The sequence below is a fragment of the Pecten maximus genome, unplaced genomic scaffold, assembly GCF_902652985.1.
Source record: "Pecten maximus unplaced genomic scaffold, xPecMax1.1, whole genome shotgun sequence".
NCBI lineage: Eukaryota > Metazoa > Mollusca > Bivalvia > Pectinida > Pectinidae > Pecten > Pecten maximus.
Genome location: NW_022982962.1, coordinates 9,319 through 30,620, shown reverse-complemented (window position 1 = coordinate 30,620; position 21,302 = coordinate 9,319). Strand labels below are relative to the sequence as shown.

The 21,302-nt window shown below is 43.0% G+C and overlaps 2 protein-coding genes across 2 annotated transcripts; one reads left to right on the top strand and one right to left on the bottom strand.

Moving 5' to 3' along the window:
- Nucleotides 1–12,902: 12,902 nt before the first annotated feature.
- LOC117321203 (proline-rich extensin-like protein EPR1) lies at nt 12,903–14,042 on the bottom strand. The gene has a single exon (XM_033875668.1). It carries the CDS (start codon nt 14,040–14,042, stop codon nt 12,903–12,905), a length of 1,140 nt encoding a protein of 379 aa, XP_033731559.1.
- Nucleotides 14,043–15,678: 1,636 nt separating this feature from the next.
- Nucleotides 15,679–18,239, top strand: LOC117321201 (flocculation protein FLO11-like). The gene is made up of 2 exons (XM_033875667.1): nt 15,679–15,682; nt 16,867–18,239. The coding sequence occupies exons 1-2, from the start codon at nt 15,679–15,681 to the stop codon at nt 18,237–18,239; spliced, it is 1,377 nt and encodes a 458-aa protein (XP_033731558.1).
- Nucleotides 18,240–21,302: the final 3,063 nt, after the last annotated feature.

Sequence of the window (21,302 nt, the reverse complement as noted above, 5' to 3'; positions counted from 1 at the left end):
CAATACTGTCGTCTCAGTCATGTGACAATATTGTCGTCTCAATCATGTGACAATATTGTCGTCTCAATCATGTGACGGTACTGTCGTCCCAGTCCTCTGACAGTACTGTCATCTCAGTTATTTGACAAGACTGTCGTGCCTGTCATGTGAAATACTGTCGTCTCATACATGTGACAGTACTGTCGTCTCAGTCATGTGACAGTACTGTCGTCTCTGTCATGTGACAATTCTGTCGTCTCAGACATGTGACAGTACTGTCGTCTCAGACTTGTGACAGTACTGTGGTCGAAATCATGTGACAGTACTGTCGTCTCAATCATGTGACAATACTGTCATCACAGTCATGTGCCAGTACTGTCGTTGAAGTCATGTGATAGCACTGTCGTCTCAGCCGTGTCGGTATTTGCTCTTATTTATGTAACAACTGAGAATTTAAAACTGAATTATATATTATAAAAGTGGAAAGTGTTGTACATCCACGTTTGAACCACATGGTAGTATTAATCCGTTTACGCGGATAATTTCATGAAACACATTAGCATGAAGGACAGAAGAATTTATGGTGTAGTGAGTAACAAGATATTTAAACTCATAGCTCTGTTAATTGAAATATATTTAACAGTATTATATTTTAACGTTAGTTTAGGTGGAGACCACAAGCTTAGAGGGCGCGGAATGTGTCGGTATTTTGGAGAACAAGTGTGTAAGGGATTATATGTATTAGTGTGAATTTGAAGTGTTAATTTGAAGTGAGTAGGTAGAGGGCACAAGTTCAGATACTTAATCCACTATGTTTGATCGGCTTACAGTGCCTTATGACCGAAATTCCAGTAATAATTAACTAAATGATTTGGAAATGTTGAATACCGTCGGAGGTGATTTTCTCTGTCTTGTATAATTCAATGAACTTTCTAGCTTGGTCGTTTACTCCTGTAAAACACATCTTCTAAGACCTTCATCACCTTCTAATGGTCTATATAGACTGTTCCAACCAAAGACCTTCATCACCTTCTAATGGTCTATATAGACTGTTCCAGCCATACCCAAAACTGTGTATTACTCGCGCGGACCTCCAGTTGTCTACTGTTGATACAAAATAAAATCTACAATCGGTAGATAATAATTGATTGGAATAAACAAGTTTTTTTTAATTATTGACATATTAAGTTAAATGTACACCTAGTTGAATTTAAGGTATACTCGACTGGAGATTGGTGTCTTTGATCACTTAACACAAAAGTTACAAACAGTGATTATGAAAAATCACACCCCTAGATAACCTATTCAGAGTGGTGTTTGAAATGGTAAATAATTATCATACGGTAGTCATGCATGTTTGATGGTTTAATGTTTGAATGATGAATGTATGATTGGTGTTAAAATAACTCTGTTCATATTCTCAACCGTTTTTAAGCATGACTATAGGATTTGTTTCATATCTTGGTGAATGCATGTATGCTGGTTGACTTGTGTGAATCACATGTCATCACAAAAAAAAGAAATTATTTTTAAAATGATAATCTGTAGCAAAACTATGCCCCTGTCAACTGCGAAATTGTGTTACGTCATATTCTTGGAAGGCAAAAGTGATGCGGTCAGCCGTTATGTTAAGCTGTGGATAATTGAAAATGGAACTGACGAAGAAACCTGTGTCAATTGATTATCAGTGGAGATACTGCTCGGGATTACTATGTGGCGATTGTCTGTCACCTGAGAACAGGCATCAGTTGACTAGACAATCTATTGGACGCAAGGAACAAGCAGCTTTAAAGAACTTTCTCTTTCAAACTCGATAACCGGGTCAATTTCTGTGTCTAGCAGACGACAGAATGGAATTTTTGATATATAAATTTTGTTGGCGAATTCAATTACTTATTGATACGGCATGGAAAAAATCTACTGTATAATGAATTTCAATTAAGAAACAATAAACACAATTTTGTTGCAATTTTAATCAGATACAAAATATTGTTTGTGTAAATCTCCATCAAACGAGACTTCGTTGTTGGCGGCCATATTGTTTGTTCACATAAAACAGCTGTTTGTATTCATACACCAACTTGGTGTTTTCGTATTGTGGCAACTGTTTGGTACGATGGCCGACAAGAGCCTGGCAAAATGAAATGAAAAAACTGTAACACTTTTTTTCTTGGTACATTTTTTTCACATCTTTTTGTACCATTGTATGGTACAGAAAGATGTGAAAGCGGAGTTGAAATGAGTCAGTCGCTTTTGTATCTTTTTGTACCAAAAAGCGGCCGAAAACAGCCATGGTACAGAAACATATGAAACGGCCAGTCATAAGGGTTACTGAGTTTGACAAATGGCTCCCAGATAAAGCTGTCATCACATAGCCTGCCAATTAGTATCCAGAATGTCTGGCTACTGGATGATCCAATCGTCATGTATATTGATGTTGGGCCTGCAAAATGGTCAGTTCTCTATTTTAACTTTTAAATTACTTTTCATTTTAAAAATAACGTCTTTAATAATTTTTCCAGTGACGATTTAGTTGTACATACATTGTCAATGTATCCAATCTGCCTCAACTGCTCGAGTAAAAGAAACTAAAGACACCGATGGGGCCCGTTTTGGGGAAATGGGACCATCAATTTTATTACGTAATAAAAACTTCTCGAGTAAAAGAAACTATAGACACCGATGGGTTTCGTTATTACGCTTTTAGCAGTGAAATATCGAAAATTAATCATTCTATAAAAGTGGAAAATGGAAAAAGTTAAAAGATGATCCGGTATATTTTGCTATGAAAATGTAATAAACAGCATATCTAACAGCATCTTCAATAATACCAAATGTATTTCACTCATGTGACTAATATTTTGATATTTTTCATGAATGCGCAAATATCGAAATATTAGCCCCACTCGTAAAATAAAGTTGGTTTTACAGAAGACATCGAGGAATATATATATTTTGTAAGACTATTAGAGAAATGCTGTAATGTTTTTTCAATCGTTAAATTGTTTATCTCTAAAATAGAAATGACGACATTATACAGGTTTAATTTAATAATTTTTAGCCCCTAAGGTACACCCCAATACTTACACTAAAGTTTCGACTCGATTTGTGTCCTCAGAAGTGATTAATAAACTTTGCGGCTTGTTGTGACGGTGTTATCAAACCTTCTGCTATATGGGGTCAGCCCTGGTCATGGTGTTGGATAACGACATTCCGATGTTCTGATGGTACAGTTTTTTCACATCTTTTTGTACCACGGATGGTACAAAAAGATATGAAAAAACTGTAACTTTTTTTCTTGGTACACTTTTTTCATATCTTTTTGTACCAAAAATGGTACAAAAAGAAATGAAAAAAGAGTAACGCGGTACAAAACCTTTCACATCATTTTGCCGGCTGATACCGGCTATTGGTGCATAAACATGTGAATGTAAGCTGTGTTTTTTCCTAAGTAGTTTATAATCTTTCTGTAACACATATAGTACAAAATGATTTGAATTTTCACATCTTTTTGTACCATGGTACACCATGGTGATAATATGTGTGTGATGACGGGTGATTATATCAGTGGGTTGACGTGTGATTATATGTGTATGACGTCGTGCGACTGTGTGTGTATGATGACGTGTGATTATATGTGCATGATGACGTGTGATGCTATGTGTGTGATGACGTGTGATTATATGTGTGTGATGACGTGTGATTATATGTGTGTAATGACGTGTGATGATCTGTGTAATATAATGTCAAATATAATAATAATATGTCCGATTTTTTAAAATGTCAAAATGGGTTATTCCAAGGTGAAATAATGTCACCATTATTGTTCTCCATGTATGTCAACGACTGTGAAATGAATTTCCTAACAGAAGGATGTCCATCTATTGAGTTATATACTATTAACTTGTTTTTAATTATGTATGCTGATGATATGGTTTTAATGGCAGAAACTCCCGAGGGACTGCAAAAAATGTTAGATACTTTATTACTTTACACAAAGAAATGGAACCTTACTGTAAACACTACCAAAACTAAAGTAATGGTTTTCCGAAACGGTGGTAAATTAAGAAAAGAAGAAAAGTGGTTATATGACGGATGTGTATTAGAAACCGTAGATGAATTTAATTATCTGGGGATACAAATGAATTTTAATGGTAAATTTAAGAAAACTCAACAAAAAATTGCTGAACAAGGAAGAAAAGCATTATTTTCAATTTCGGGAGTATCAAAGAAAAATTTTTTTAACGTTGAAACCCAACTACATGTTTTTGATACATACGTCGGTAGTATATTTAACTATGGGGCTGAAATTTGGGGTTTTCATAAAGCACCGGATATAGAGAAAATCCACTTACAGTTTTTAAAAAGATTATTGGGGGTTAAGAAAAGTACTTCTAATTGTATGATTTACCAAGAATTAGGGAGATTACCTTTTGTAATAGTGAGGAAATTTAGAATTTTTAAATATTGGTTGAAATTAAAACAAACCAATAACTGTGTGTTAAATGCTTGTTATCAAGATATGTTAGAAAACGGGAATGAATGGTTGAATGAAGTAAAAGAAGAACTGTATAGAATGGGTGTTGGGTATATATGGCAAAATGGGGATATTTATACAGCTGATTATATTATGAATATTGTTAAATGCAGACTATGTGATATATTTATACAAGAATGTAAAGAAAAAATCAATTCATCTTCCAAGTGTTCACTGTACAAGTTTATTAGTGAAAAGTTCTACTTACAGCCATATTTATCAAAACCAATAGGTACTTCTAATTTAAAAGAAATAACTAGAATTAGATTGTCATCACATAAATTAAATATTGAAATTGGTAGATTTAATAACTTAGAAAGAAATCAAAGAATTTGTTCCTATTGTAACAGTGGAGACATTGAAGATGAATTTCATTTTATTATTAAATGTGTATTTCATTTAGACCTAAGAAAACGTTTTATTAAGAAATATTATTATAATAAACCTAGTATGTACAAATTTATTCAACTTCTAGAAACAGTAAACAAAAAAGATCTTTCAAATTTAGCAAAATATATTAAATACAGTAATAAACAAAGAACAGATTTTTTATTAGTATAAAAAAAAATGTCCTTCTACACTCTACCTGTTGTACAATGTATGTGTTAGTCCGGTTGTGTGTGAGTGTGTGTATGCGAGTGTGTGGTTTTTGTATTGTATCATTTCTGTACATGTATATATTTGTTGAACCGATGAGCCGTAAGGCTCAAGGAAATAAAGAACTTGAACTTGAACTTGTGTATGATGACGTGTAATGATCTGTGTATGATGACGTGTAATTATATGTATGTGATGACGTGTGATTATATGTGTGTGATGACGTGTGATGACGGGTGATTATAGGTGTGTGATGACGTGTGATTGTATGTGTGTGATGGCGTGTGATGGCGTGTGATGACGTGTGATGACGTTTAATTATATGTGTGTGATGACGTGTGATTATATGTGTATGATGACGTGTGATGACGAGTGATGACTGGTGATTATAGGTGTGTGATGACGTGTGTGTGATGGCATGTGCCGACAAGTGTGTGACGATTTATATATTAGGCGAATAATTGGATGGACAATTTTTTTATGTTTTTGATGTATAGATCTATGCATGTTATTTTTGGTGTTTTTGTATGTATGTAAGGATGGGGAGGGTTGTCACTGTGTTTTGTTGGAGAGTACATGTATGTAAGGATGGGGAGAGTTGTCCCTGTGTATTGTTGAAGGGTTCATGTATGTAAGGCTGGGGAGGGTTGTCCCTGTGTATTGTTGGAGGGTACATGTATGTAAGGCTGGGGAGGGTTGTCACTGTGTATTGTTGGAGGGTACATGTATGTAAGGTCGGGGAAGGTTGTCACTGTGTATTGTTGGAGGGTACATGTATGTAAGGATGGGGAGGGTTGTCACGGTGTATTGTTGGAGGGTACATGTATGTAAGGATGGGGAGGGTTGTCACTATGTATTGTTGGAGGGTACATGTATGTAAGGATGGGGAGGGTTGTCCCTGTGTATTGTTGGAGGGTACATGTATGTAAGGTCGGGGAAGGTTGTCACTGTGTATTGTTGGAGGGTACATGTATGTAAGGTTGGGGAGGGTTGTCAATGTGTATTGTTGGAGGGTACATGTATTTGATGTTGGGGAGGGTTGTCAATGTGTATTGTTGGAGGGTACATATATGTAAGGTTGGGGAGGGTTGTCCCTGTGTATTGTTGGAGGGTACATGTATGTAAGGCTGGGGAGGGTTGTCACTGTGTATTGTTGGATGGTACATGGTTTGGTTTGGTTTGGTTTATTTTGTTTAACGTCCTATTAACAGCTAAGGTCATTTAAGGACGGCCTCCCGTGCGTGGGACATGCATGCGTGTGGCGAGTGCGTATGTGTGTTTTGGGAGGCTGCGGTATGTTTGTGTTAAGTCTCCTCGTGATAGGCCGGAACTTTTGCAGATTTATAGTGCTACCTCACTGAAGCATACTATCAAAGACACCCAGCAGGACACCCCACCCGGTCACATAATACTGACAACGGGCGAACCAGTCGTCCCACTCCAAATATGCTGAGCGCCAAGCAGGAGCAGCAACTACCATTTTTAAAGACTCTGGTATGTCTCGGCTAGGGGACAGAACCCAAAGCCTTCCTCACAGCGGCAAACGCTCAACGAACGGCCAAAAGTGAGCCATTGTCAAGGGAGACATTAGGAAGAAGAAAGTTGTTAAGAAAGAAGAGAAAAGATAAGATCCCAAATTTAGTCGCCTCTTACGATCATGCAATGGGGGCAGCAGGTACAATTCTTAGGCCCTACCTGCATGTATGTGATGTCGGGGAGGGTTGTCACTGTGTATTGTTGGAGGGTACAAGTATGTAAGGTTGGGGAGGGTTGTCACTGTGTGTTGTTGGAGGGTACATGTATTTGATGTTGGGGAAGGTTGTCAATGTGTATTGTTGGAGGGTACATATATTTGATGTTGGGGAGGGTTGTCAATGTGTATTGTTGGAGGGTACATATATGTAAGGTTGGGGAGGGTTGTCACTGTGTATTGTTGGAGGGTACATATATGTATGGTTGGGGAGGGTTGTCACTGTGTATTGTTGGAGGGTACATATATGTAAGATTGGGGAGGGTTGTCACTGTGTATTGTTGGAGGGTACATGCATGTAAGGTCGGGGAAGGTTGTCACTGTGTATTGTTGGAGGGTACATGTATGTAAGGTTGGGGAGGGTTGTCACTGTGTATTGTTGGAGGGTACATATATGTATGGTTGGGGAAGGTTGTCACTGTGTGCTGTTGGAGAGTACATGTATGTAAGGCTGGGGAGGGTTGTCACTGTGTATTGTTGGAGGGTACATGTATGTAAGGTTGGGGAGGGTTGTCACTGTGTATTGTTGGAGGGTACATGTATGTAAGGTTGGGGAGGGTTGTCACTGTGTGTTGTTGGAGGGTACATGTATGTAAGGTTGGGGAGGGTTGTCACTGTGTGTTGTTGGAGGGTACATATATGTAAGGTCGGGGAGGGTTTTCACTGTGTATTGTTGGAGGGTACATATATGTAAGGTCGGGGAGGGTTTTCACTGTATTGTTAGGGGGTGCATGTATGTAAAGAAGTGAGGTATGAGGTGTGTGTTGGGGGGGGGGGGGGGGGGGGGGGGGGGGGGGGGGGGGGGTTTGTTGTTGTTTTTTGGGTTGTTGGTTTTTTTTTTTGTTTTTTTGTTTTTTTGTGTTTGTTTTTGTTTTTGTGTTTTGTTGTTGTGCTGGTTTTTTTTTTTTTTGTTTGTTTTTATGTTTCTTATGTCAGTGTGATGTTCTTAGATGTATTTGGTTATGTTCTTATGTAATTTAGGTGGTCTAGTGTATCTAGGGTGGTTAGGAGATCGTGTAGTTGGTTAGTGGTGATTTGCTATGAGATCAGGGTTTAGGCTAGAGATTGGGGTTGAGGTAGGATCAAGGGGTGAGCTAGGAATCAAGGTTGTGGTGAGTTGGGTGAGTAGAGATATGGCTTAGGAGATCAAGGGGTTGAGGCTAGGAGATCAAGGGGTGAGACTAGGAGATCAAGGGGTGAGCCTAGGAGAATGGGGTGAGGCTAGGAGATCAAGGGGTGAGGCTAGGAGATCAAGGGGTGAGGCTAGGAGATCAAGGGGTGAGGCTAGGAGATCAAGGGGTGAGGCTAGGAGATCAAGGGGTGAGGCTAGGAGATCAAGGGGTGAGGCTAGGAGATCAAGGGGTGAGGCTAGGAGATCAAGGGGTGAGGCTAGGAGATCAAGGGGTGAGGCTAGGAGATCAAGGGGTGAGGCTAGGAGATCAAGGGGTGAGGCTAGGAGATCAAGGGGTGAGGCTAGGAGATCAAGGGGTGAGGCTAGGAGATCAAGGGGTGAGGCTAGGAGATCAAGGGGTGAGGCTAGGAGATCAAGGGGTGAGGCTAGGAGATCAAGGGGTGAGGCTAGGAGATCAAGGGGTGAGGCTAGGAGATCAAGGGGTGAGGCTAGGAGATCAAGGGGTGAGGCTAGGAGATCAAGGGGTGAGGCTAGGAGATCAAGGGGTGAGGCTAGGAGATCAAGGGGTGAGGCTAGGAGATCAAGGGGTGAGGCTAGGAGATCAAGGGGTGAGGCTAGGAGATCAAGGGGTGAGGCTAGGAGATCAAGGGGTGAGGCTAGGAGATCAAGGGGTGAGGCTAGGAGATCAAGGGGTGAGGCTAGGAGATCAAGGGGTGAGGCTAGGAGATCAAGGGGGTGAGGCTAGGAGATCAAGGGGTGAGGCTAGGAGATCAAGGGGTGAGGCTAGGAGATCAAGGGGTGAGGCTAGGAGATCAAGGGGTGAGGCTAGGAGATCAAGGGGTGAGGCTAGGAGATCAAGGGGTGAGGCTAGGAGATCAAGGGGTGAGGCTAGGAGATCAAGGGGTGAGGCTAGGAGATCAAGGGGTGAGGCTAGGAGATCAAGGGGTGAGGCTAGGAGATCAAGGGGTGAGGCTAGGAGATCAAGGGGTGAGGCTAGGAGATCAAGGGGTGAGGCTAGGAGATCAAGGGGTGAGGCTAGGAGATCAAGGGGTGAGGCTAGGAGATCAAGGGGTGAGGCTAGGAGATCAAGGGGTGAGGCTAGGAGATCAAGGGGTGAGGCTAGGAGATCAAGGGGTGAGGCTAGGAGATCAAGGGGTGAGGCTAGGAGATCAAGGGGTGAGGCTAGGAGATCAAGGGGTGAGGCTAGGAGATTAAGGGGTGAGGCTAGGAGATCAAGGGGTGAGGCTAGGAGATTAAGGGGTGAGGCTAGGAGATCAAGGGGTGAGGCTAGGAGATTAAGGGGTGAGGCTAGGAGATCAAGGGGTGAGGCTAGGAGATCAAGGGGTGAGGCTAGGAGATCAAGGGGTGAGGCTAGGAGATCAAGGGGTGAGCCTAGGAGAATGGGGTGAGGCTAGGAGATCAAGGGGTGAGGCTAGGAGATTAAGGGGTGAGGCTAGGAGATCAAGGGGTGAGGCTAGGAGATCAAGGGGTGAGGCTAGGAGATCAAGGGGTGAGGCTAGGAGATCAAGGGGTGAGGCTAGGAGATCAAGGGGTGAGGCTAGGAGATCAAGGGGTGAGGCTAGGAGATCAAGGGGTGAGGCTAGGAGATCAAGGTGTGAGGCTAGGAGATCAAGGGGTGAGGCTAGGAGATCAAGGGGTGAGGCTAGGAGATCAAGGGTTGAGGCTAGGAGATCAAGGGGTGAGGCTAGGAGATCAAGGGGTGAGGCTAGGAGATCAAGGGGTGAGGCTAGGAGATCAAGGGTGAGGCTAGGAGATCAAGGGGTGAGGCTAGGAGATCAAGGGGTGAGGCTAGGAGATCAAGGGGTGAGGCTAGGAGATCAAGGGGTGAGGCTAGGAGATCAAGGGGTGAGGCTAGGAGATCAAGGGGTGAGGCTAGGAGATCAAGGGGTGAGGCTGGGAGATCAAGGGGTGAGGCTGGGAGATTAAGGGGTGAGGCTAGGAGATCAAGGTGTGAGGCTAGGAGATCAAGGGGTGAGGCTGGGAGATCAAGGGGTGAGGCTAGGAGATCAAGGGGTGAGGCTAGGAGATCAAGGGGTGAGGCTAGGAGATCAAGGGGTGAGGCTAGGAGATCAAGGGGTGAGGCTAGGAGATCAAGGGGTGAGGCTAGGAGATCAAGGGGTGAGGCTAGGAGATCAAGGGGTGAGGCTAGGAGATCAAGGGGTGAGGCTAGGAGATCAAGGGGTGAGGCTAGGAGATCAAGGGGTGAGGCTAGGAGATCAAGGGGTGAGGCTAGGAGATTAAGGGGTGAGGCTGGGAGATTAAGGGGTGAGGCTAGGAGATCAAGGGGTGAGGCTGGGAGATTAAGGGGTGAGGCTAGGAGATCAAGGTGTGAGGCTAGGAGATCAAGGGGTGAGGCTAGGAGATCAAGGGGTGAGGCTAGGAGATCAAGGGGTGAGGCTAGGAGATCAAGGGGTGAGGCTAGGAGATCAAGGGGTGAGGCTAGGAGATTAAGGGGTGAGGCTAGGAGATCAAGGGGTGAGGCTAGGAGATCAAGGGGTGAGGCTGGGAGATGAAGGGGTGAGGCTAGGAGATCAAGGTGTGAGGCTAGGAGATCAAGGGGTGAGGCTAGGAGATCAAGGGGTGAGGCTAGGAGATCAAGGGGTGAGGCTAGGAGAGGCTAGGAGATCAAGGGGTGAGGCTAGGAGATCAAGGGGTGAGGCTAGGAGATCAAGGGGTGAGGCTAGGAGATCAAGGGGTGAGGCTAGGAGATCAAGGGGTGAGGCTAGGAGATCAAGGGGTGAGGCTAGGAGATTAAGGGGTGAGGCTAGGAGATCAAGGGGTGAGGCTAGGAGATCAAGGGGTGAGGCTAGGAGATTAAGGGGTGAGGCTAGGAGATCAAGGTGTGAGGCTAGGAGATCAAGGTGTGAGGCTAGGAGATTAAGGGGTGAGGCTAGGAGATCAAGGGGTGAGGCTGGGAGATTAAGGGGTTGGGATTTGGGTACTGTGGGTCCATCCTATGATTGAAAACTATCAAAAGTCAAATACAAAAACTATTGAGAAAATAAAATATGCGATAACACGCTTGCCACCTTATCCCCCTCAACTATTTGGACCGCCCCGAGTTCCTTTAGTATATGTAACAATAACACTTAATTATTCATACAAGGGACTAGTGTATGTACATCAGCCAACATATCGTCGTAATCCAATCAGAGCTTGTCCTCGATAACACCAGATGGTATTGTGCACGTGGTGTTTATTCAATTTTACATTTACATGGTCATACTAATATCAATCAACCTACACTCGGAAGATTCAATAATGGAACCAGTTGTTTTGGTCAGAAAAAAGATACTTATAATAATTTCCAGACGGTTTCCATAGTAACATGAAAAGGTTGTATATATTATCTAAATATCCACGCAAATGATATACCCCCTTGTCCAGTAAAGATTATATATGTAGCTACATGTCGACTAAAACCTCTTATAGTGTAATATTTACAAAGTTAATCTTTCAACAGGGCGCAAGACGCGGTATATATTGAACCCGATGCGTGCGTCGTTACCACACGTGTGTACGACCAGCACGCCTGTAACGGCTTAATACAAAGTAACACGAGTGCCGAGCTCAGTCTTAACACGTGCTCCATAGCAGCCGGTAGCGAAAACGTGAGTGGGAAACCCGCACTCATTCCTTGTTCCCGGACTCGATTTAAAACAAGTGAAATATTCGGACTATTAATATTGTGTTGGTTTCATAATATACGCAATCGCCAGGACATTTTAGTGTTTACATTGAGGTAAGTTGAAACATTCATTTACTTTGCCGCTTTTCCATTGTGTTTAAAAAATCGACAATGGCTAACGTTACTTGTTTAATGTTCATTGTGTGCGATCGGATTTTCGCATGACTGAGTCAGTGGATATCGATAGTGCTTGTCTTGTCCCGGAGTAGTGTATGCGTCACGACCGTTACGTAACGTACACTGCACATGGAACTGTGCATCAAACAAGTAAGCACGTTAGAAACATTGCAGTATGTTAATTTATGTTAACCAAAATGTTTTTCCTTAGTAAGATGTAAAAAAATGTTATTATTTTTTTTTCTTGATATAATTAGTCTTGGAATAAGTATTTATATAAATAATCCATTCTTTCACATTAACAAAGGTCATTTACTATTAAGATAAATGAAGAAGACGCATAAACACATGGAATGCGGCCATATTCCCCTGGCTGTACATGTTGTAGGTTAGTCACGGAAGCAAATCTAGTATTAGTTTATATATAATAAGATATGTCTGTGTTTCCTTATACCTCACCAAGTCTGGTAAACACGCTGTGCCATGAAAAACACATTCGACCTGTTCAATGCAAGGACGTGGTGAAATAACGGCCAGTCACAGTGCTTAGTGTGTTTCTCCTGGCTAGGTAGAACACGCTATGTATGCTGTGTGTTACTTGTATCCTCTCGAAGGTAGGTTTTTATTGTATCAGAGGAAGCCTTAGTGTCCCTAATGGGATTATTTTATCGGATCGCGGAATATTAATACTAGATCTGCTTCATTGTATATTCTAGAAGGCGTGGTTAAATTCTATTGGTCACTCCAGAAGTAAAGGTCACAATGAGCTAATGCGTTGAACGATTGTACGGCGTTTTCTTTATTATTGGTCTTACTCTTTTATCGTAACACAAGAAGATTTAAACATTTTACCACTCCCTCTAACAGTCCCAAATAATACAGGCTTCACGTGCAAGATATTCGGTGTCGGTTTGAAGCTGAAGGTCACTTAAGGTCATCAGTGGGAGGATGATATATGTAGAAATATAAATACAAATTCCAAGTCTCGAAACGCCTGACAGGGGAGCATTTAGGAATGATTGCGCAGAATTCCATTTATAAGTACGAGAAGTTCTCTGTAATGTAAGACTACACAATTGGATTAGTTAGGGATATTGGCTGGTGACTCACTGACTGGAATACGAGTCAATACTGGAGGGATAGTGGCTGGTGACTTACTGACTGGAATACGAGTCAATACTGGAGGGATATTGGCTGGTGACTTACTGACTGGAATACGAGTCAATACTGGAGGGATATTGGCTGGTGACTCACTGACTGGAATACGAGTCAATACTGGAGGGATATTGGCTGGTGACTTACTGACTGGAATACGAGTCAATACTGGAGGGATATTGGCTGGTGACTTACTGACTGGAATACGAGTCAATACTGGAGGTGACTTACTGACTGGAATACGAGTCAATACTGGAGGTGACTTACTGACTGGAATACGAGTCAATACTGGAGGGATATTGGCTGTTGACTTACTGACTGGAATACGAGTCAATACTAGAGGTGACTTACTGACTGGAATACGAGCCAATACTGGAGGGATATTGGCTGGTGACTTACTGACTGGAATACGAGTCAATACTGGAGGTGACTTACTGACTGGAATACGAGTCAATACTGGAGGGATATTGGCTGGTGACTTACTGACTGGAATACGAGTCAATACTGGAGGGATAGTGGCTGGTGACTTACTGACTGGAATACGAGTCAATACTGGAGGGATAGTGGCTGGTGACTTACTGACTGGAATACGAGTCAATACTGGAGGGATATCGGCTGGTGACTTACTGACTGGAATACGAGTCAATACTGGAGGGATATTGGCTGGTGACTTACTGACTGGAATACGAGTCAATACTGGAGGTGACTTACTGACTGGAATACGAGCCAATACTGGAGGGATATTGGCTGGTGACTTACTGACTGGAATACGAGTCAATACTGGAGGTGACTTACTGACTGGAATACGAGTCAATACTGGAGGGATATTGGCTGGTGACTTACTGACTGGAATACGAGCCAATACTGGAGGGATATTGGCTGGTGACTTACTGACTGGAATACGAGTCAATACTGGAGGGATATTGGCTGGTGACTTACTGACTGGAATACGAGTCAATACTGGAGGGATATTGGCTGGTGACTTACTGACTGGAATACGAGTCAATACTGGAGGGATATTGGCTGGTGACTTACTGACTGGAATACGAGTCAATACTGGCAACATGAAGTACGATATCCCATTGTGTGGGAGTCATACTGAAATATATGCATGTTTTCGCTTTTGGTCCGATGAATATAGCCGAATGTTTGACCATGTTCGAGCTAAGTCCTGTATTTGTACAGGGACCTCACTAACCCACAGTCTGTACTGTACCTTATCGATGTGTAGTAAATGACTATAACGAGGATTCCATGTGTTACACTACAAAGGAACGAGTCGCCTGAATGTTTATGTTTACAAATGGCAAATATTGTTAGCAAGAATTAGTTACAATGAAAGAAAAACTTGGCCCGGAGCTCGCGGGAAAAACTTGTGTGTAATGGGGTCGTTAATGGTGGAATCACGTCAATCAATCAATGGGCTGCTATTCTCTGGGCATTTGTCACTACCTGGTGTATGTAATGCGATATACTATACCATTGATCTAGCTGTCATGTTAACTAATTACGAACTAGACAACACAATGTAAACATTTTACCAATATATGATTTTTATAAAAATATACCAGAACGTCTACCTTGAAACTCGGTTAACTCGAACACTCAGATAACTCGAAGTTTTTTTTCGCGATCCCGATGACTTCGACTTAACGAGGTTTGACTATTTCTTGGTCACGTCTGTTAGCACAGATTTATGATTTCCCATCTAAGTATTTCTACACTTATAAGTTAGTTCATTACATAGTTTGCGGTGGTAGATATGTTGTCCATTAACTGGAACACCGAACGTATTCCTTAGCTACATGTAACGAACGACATTATCATCAACTGAAATGACACCGTTACTAATAATTGTACAAATAATAGTCCAAAGGAGTTTTGTTATTGCACAAAAGTCATAAACAAGTGTCTGCGCATCCCACCAATACTATTTGCATGACAATTTAAGTGTTTACAAATAAGTGTCGTCAGAGTAAAACGTTAACGCGTAGATATCAACTGTAGTTCATTTGTGTGACTCAACGATACCAAAAATAGTATGTACGTATACATGTAAGCAAACTGAACTGTCTGTCGTTATGAGTTGGTATCACGACACGACGTGCAAAATCACGTGTTAGAAAAACGTAAAATAGTTTAATATAACAATTTAACGTTTGTAAAGTTTGGAGGTTAAAACGGATGCTGCACACCGATACTACCTTGTCATCTGTATATATCCCCAAAATAATTCCTACAGCTCTCTTGAGCCATCCCTGTCCAACGCTGACCATCGCAATGGGCAAATATTAGCCATATAATGCAAATATATAATAATTACCGCTGTGATTGAAGGAGAAAAGGTCTACCTGATGACTTGATCCGTAGAAAATTACCCTTAAGGGGCCTCGTACAAAAAGTAGATTTTATTACCGAGTGCATTTCCTTCCGATATTTACATTTGCGTACAAAATGCAAACAAACACTAACACCCATCTAGGTGATTTATCCCATCCATGATGTAATAAGAACAATAATTCTAACATGTACGAATTCAGTAATGATAATAGACGTACAGGACAAAAATATCACACCTTGTAGCATTACTGTTATAAAATCGAGTTGTGTGGCATGCCAGGAGTGAGTTATCATACAATTATGACGATGATATCTACGTCTGTATTTCTCTGAGGTATAACCGATAACTGAGGGCCTTAAACATGGGTAAGTAAAAGTAAGAGGTCTTCCGATGATAACTACCCGAAAGCCTCGGAACCGTACTGTTTCACAATATTCCTTCTCGTTTACAAATAGCCGGATACGTTATAAAAGACAAAAAGTCAGCATAAATTCAGAGGTGACTAGAGCAGATAATGAAATAGCAACATCAGATTTTTAAAGCGTATTTACAAAACTATGATTCATCAGAGCTTTCAACACTCTGGCCTAGATGTACGAGGACTTCCGGGGGATAACCACCCGGAACCTTCGAGCCGTACGTAAAGAAAATGCTGTTTCAGAACATTACTCCGAAGGACGCAAAAGAAGTACAATTTCGTAAAATAGATCTAATTTGTGAAATGTTGATAAAGTAAACAAACTTGATTAAATTGTCTTTTAACGTCGTCTGCTATTGTAATGAATACACATTTAGATGAAAATGTGTTCACCATCGGGCCTGTTCGTTTTCTATTGAGCAGTTTTATAACAATGTCACATTGGTACATCTAGAACTACAAATTAAGCCGGAACATGATGGTAGTACGGGGCTGCTTGATTGCCTGTCTTTTGTCCTGGGCCAGACAGTCGGGTCTGCCCGCATTCAAGATAGGGAAGCTTCATATTAATCTCCATCCAGACATGCTCATTGCAGCTGTACCATACACCATGACACGGCTCAGCGATAACTGTAATTTAGAAGGTTATGCAGTATCAAATTAACGCTTGAAATGGCATAATTACTGTTGCAGGTGAATGAATCCCAGGTACGCTAACCGTACGCCGTTTTACTGGTGGTGTTGACGTGACAGTTTTGTTTACATGTCCGTGACATTAATTTTACCTTAACCTGACTGAAATTGTGTTTCTCGACTAATTAATTGGTGTATTCGTTGGATCTAATGAATGACAATTATGAATTACTTGGTTTAGATTTGTTTTTATTGTTTAACAACTTATCACCATGTTTGTGGTGAATGTCTGCACGTTATGTTCGGGTTTTGATGCCGACTTTATAGTGCTTCATACTACAGAAGTCCTAAGACAATCAACACTTCACCCCGCAGTAAACTCTCGAAGACTTATTGGACTACCTCTACGCCCTGCCCTTACTCCTCCAGGACAATGACCTCCGTATGTTTTATATAGCCTAAGCCACAGAGCGCTTTGCTATGAATTCACAATTCTAGATACGTTATCATTATTTAATGTGCATCTGAGCTGTGAGCCCGAACCCACTCCCTTGGTTTTTATTGAACGTCTGAGGTGTGAGCCCGAACCCACTCCCTTGGACATTATTGAACGGCTGAGCTGTAAGTCCGAACCCACTCCCTTGGACTTTATTGAACGTCTGAGCTGTGAGCCCGAACCCACTCCCTTGGACTTCATTGAACGTCTGAGCTGTGAGCCCGAACCCACTCCCTTGGACATTATTGAACGTCTGACCTGTAAGCCCGAACCCACTCCCTTGGACATTATTGAACGTCTGAGGTGTGAGCCCGAACCCACTCCCTTGGGCTTTATTGAATGTCTGAGCTGTGAGCCCGAACCCACTCCCTTGGACTTCATTGAACGTCTGAGCTGTGAGCCCGAACCCACTCCCTTGGACATTATTGAACGTCTGAGGTGTGAGCCCGAACCCACTCCCTTGGACTGTATTGAACGTCTGAGGTGTGAGCCCGAACCCACTCCCTTGGACTTTATTGAACGTCTGAGCTGTAAGTCCGAACCCACTCCCTTGGACTTTATTGAACGTCTGAGGTGTAAGCCCGAACCCACTCCCTTGGACTTTATTGAACGTCTGAGGTGTGAGCCCGAACCCACTCCCTTGGACTTTATTGAACGTCTGAGGTGTGTGCCCGAACCCACTCCCTTGGACTTTATTGAACGTCTGAGCTGTGAGCCCGAACCCACTCCCTTGGATTTTATTGAACGTCTGAGCTGTGAGCCCGAACCCACTCCCTTGGACTTTATTGAACGTCTGACCTGTAAGCCCGAACCCACTCCCTTGGACTTTATTGAACGTCTGAGGTGTGAGCCCGAACCCACTCCCTTGGACTTTATTGAACGTCTGAGATGTGAGCCCGAACCCACTCCCTTGGGCTTTATTGAACATCTGAGCTGTGAGCCCGAACCCACTCCCTTGGACTTTATTGAACGTCTGAGATGTGAGCCCGAACCCACTCCCTTGGACTTTATTGAACGTCTGAGATGTGAGCCCGAACCCACTCCCTTGGGCTTTATTGAATGTCTGAGGTGTGAGCCCGAACCCACTCCCTTGGACTGTATTGAACGTCTGAGGTGTGAGCCCGAACCCACTCCCTTGGACTTTATTGAACGTCTAAGCTGTGAGCCCGAACCCACTCCCTTGGACTGTATTGAACGTCTGAGGTGTGAGCCCGAACCCACTCCCTTGGACTTTATTGAACGTCTGAGATGTGAGCCCGAACCCACTCCCTTGGGCTTTATTGAACGTCTGAGCTGTGAGCCCGAACCCACTCCCTTGGACTTTATTGAACGTCTGAGATGTGAGCCCGAACCCACTCCCTTGGACTTTATTTAACGTCTGAGCTGTGAGCCCGAACCCACTCCCTTGGACTTTATTTAACGTCTGAGCTGTGAGCCCGAACCCACTCCCTTGGGCTTTATTGAACGTCTGAGCTGTGAGCCCGAACCCATTCCCTTGGACTTTATTGAACGTCTGAGCTGTGAGCCCGAACCCACTCCCTTGGACTTTATTGAACGTCTAAGCTGTGAGCCCGAACCCACTCCCTTGGACTTTATTGAACGTCTGAGATGTGAGCCCGAACCCACTCCCTTGGGCTTTATTGAACGTCTGAGCTGTGAGCCCGAACCCACTCCCTTGGACTTTATTGAACATCTGAGCTGTGAGCCCAAACCCACTCCCTTGGACTTTATTGAACGTCTGAGATGTGAGCCCGAACCCACTCCCTTGGGCTTTATTGAACGTCTGAGCTGTGAGCCCGAACCCACTCCCTTGGACTTTATTGAACGTCTGAGATGTGAGCCCGAACCCACTCCCTTGGGCTTTATTGAATGTCTGAGGTGTGAGCCCGAACCCACTCCCTTGGACTGTATTGAACGTCTGAGCTGTGAGCCCGAACCTATTCCCTTGGGCTTTATTGAACGTCTGAGCTGTGAGCCCGAACCCACTCCCTTGGGCTTTATTGAACGTCTGAGCTGTGAGCCCGAACCCACTCCCTTGGACATTATTGAACGTCTGAGCTGTGAGCCCGAACCCACTCCCTTGGACTTTATTGAACGTCTGAGATGTGAGCCCGAACCCACTCCCTTGGACTTTATTGAACGTCTGAGCTGTGAGTCCGAACCCACTCCCTTGGACATTATTGAACGTCTGAGGTGTGAGCCCGAACCCACTCCCTTGGACTTTATTGAACGTCTGAGCTGTGAGCCCGAACCCATGATGGCACTCCCTTGGACTTTATTGAACGTCTGAGCTGTGAGCCCGAACCCACTCCCTTGGACATTATTGAACGTCTGAGGTGTAAGCCCGAACCCACTCCCTTGGACTTTATTGAACGTCTAAGCTGTAAGCCCGAACCCACTCCCTTGGGCTTTATTGAACGTCTGAGCTGTGAGCCCGAACCCACTCCCTTGGACATTATTGAACGTCTGAGATGTGAGCCCGAACCCACTCCCTTGGACTTTATTGAACGTCTGAGCTGTGAGCCCGAATCCACTCCCTTGGGCTTTATTGAATGTCTGAGCTGTGAGCCCGAACCACTCCCTTGGACATTATTGAACGTCTGAGCTGTGAGCCCGAACCCACTCCCTTGGACTTTATTGAACGTCTGAGCTGTGAGCCCGAACCCACTCCCTTGGACTTTATTGAACGTCTAAGCTGTAAGCCCGAACCCACTCCCTTGGGCTTTATTGAACGTCTGAGCTGTGAGCCCGAACCCACTCCCTTGGACTTTATTGAATGTCTGAGCTGTAAGCCCGAACCCACTCCCTTGGGCTTTATTGAATGTCTGAGCTGTAAGCCCGAACCCACTCCCTTGGACTTTATTGAACGTCTGAGCTGTGAGCCCGAACCCATTTGAACGTTTTAATGGCTATGGCCAGTACACATTAGAACGCTAATCATTATTACTGACTGTATGCTCACAAGGAAGGTTACATTACTAACACACTAAACACGCGACGGTGAATTATTTCCGAAACTAAAATAGTGTTTTGGTAACATTAACTTCCAAATGTCACCATGACAGGTGTGAACTTCTAACTCCGAAGCGGCAACTGCGCGCGCGATGCTGCACCGGAGTGAAAATTAGCAGAGGCAGAGAAAACAAGTTATCTTCAAAAAGTAAAAATGCTTTCCTACAGTTTTCCGTCAAAATAAGGAGTTATAAACTAGACTAGGAATATAGCAATTACTTCACGACATATTTTTAAAGCATTTTATTTTTATGTTTTACACCAAAGCAATAAATCTCTGTTCTAATGCATTATACAGGAAATCATACGGGTTACTAGAATCTAATTCAGAATGTTATATTCACGTTCATTCATGCCTGTCTCCCTGTATATCCAGTTTCTTAATCTCCAGCTAGCGTACTATCTGTAAACGATTCCATAAGATATAGGTTAATTGGACAGGCTTTGTTTGTAACTGTGTTATTCATTGAGGTATTAGAACCGAGTGGGTTTCGACATGCTGGGGAATCGGTGGGAACTCTTTTGTTCCGTTACCTCGCGCTGTAACAAGACAATTCCGGTATGATCAACACATAATCTGCTTTTAAACTAAAATGAATATCCTATGTTAGATCAATCTTTCTCGCCGTCGGCGTGGTTCAATCCTTTACGGTTACCAGGCGTGTAACAGATAGAATCTTTTTTCTGATCGCCATAGATCGTTTGGAGATTAACTTCTTATGCTATAAAGCGTTTACTGGTGTGGCGAATCTAATAGGTTCACGAGATTATCAATGATTTCAGTGATTAGACATTTAAGTCTATTTTAACTGTAAATACCTGCTGTGTAGTTATAAGCTATGGCTACGGGTTAATAGAGCATAGATTCAGTCACGTGCATCGCTGGCGACAAGAGTTCCGTTACATCTAACGTTTAGTTACATGTATAATGTCATATTCACGTGTGTGTGACGTGTATCGGGTATGTCACATTCACGTGTGTGTGACGTGTATCGGGTATGTCTAATTCACGTGTGTGTGACGTGTATCGGGTATGTCACATTCACGTGTATGTGACGTGTATCGGGTATGTCACATTCACGTGTATGTGACGTGTATCGGGTATGTCAGATTCACGTGTGTGTGACGTGTATCGGGTATGTCACATTCACGTGTGTGTGATGTGTATCGGGTATGTCACATTCACGTGTGTGTGTGACGTGAATCGGGTATGTCACATTCACGTGTATGTGACGTGTATCGGGTATGTCACATTCACGTGTGAGTGTGGTCTCACGTGTATCTGATATGTCTCATTCACTTGTGAGTGTCACGTTTATCGGGTATGTCACATTCATGTGTATGTGTGACGTTTATCGGGTATGTCACATTCACGTGTGAGTGTCACGTGAATCGGGTATGTCACATTCACGTGTGTGAGTGTGAG

Bases quoted from the DNA above. Each gene is read 5' to 3' on its own strand.
- LOC117321203 (XM_033875668.1), bottom strand. From the start codon at position 14,042: ATGTTGCCAGTATTGACTCGTATTCCAGTCAGTAAGTCACCAGCCAAT.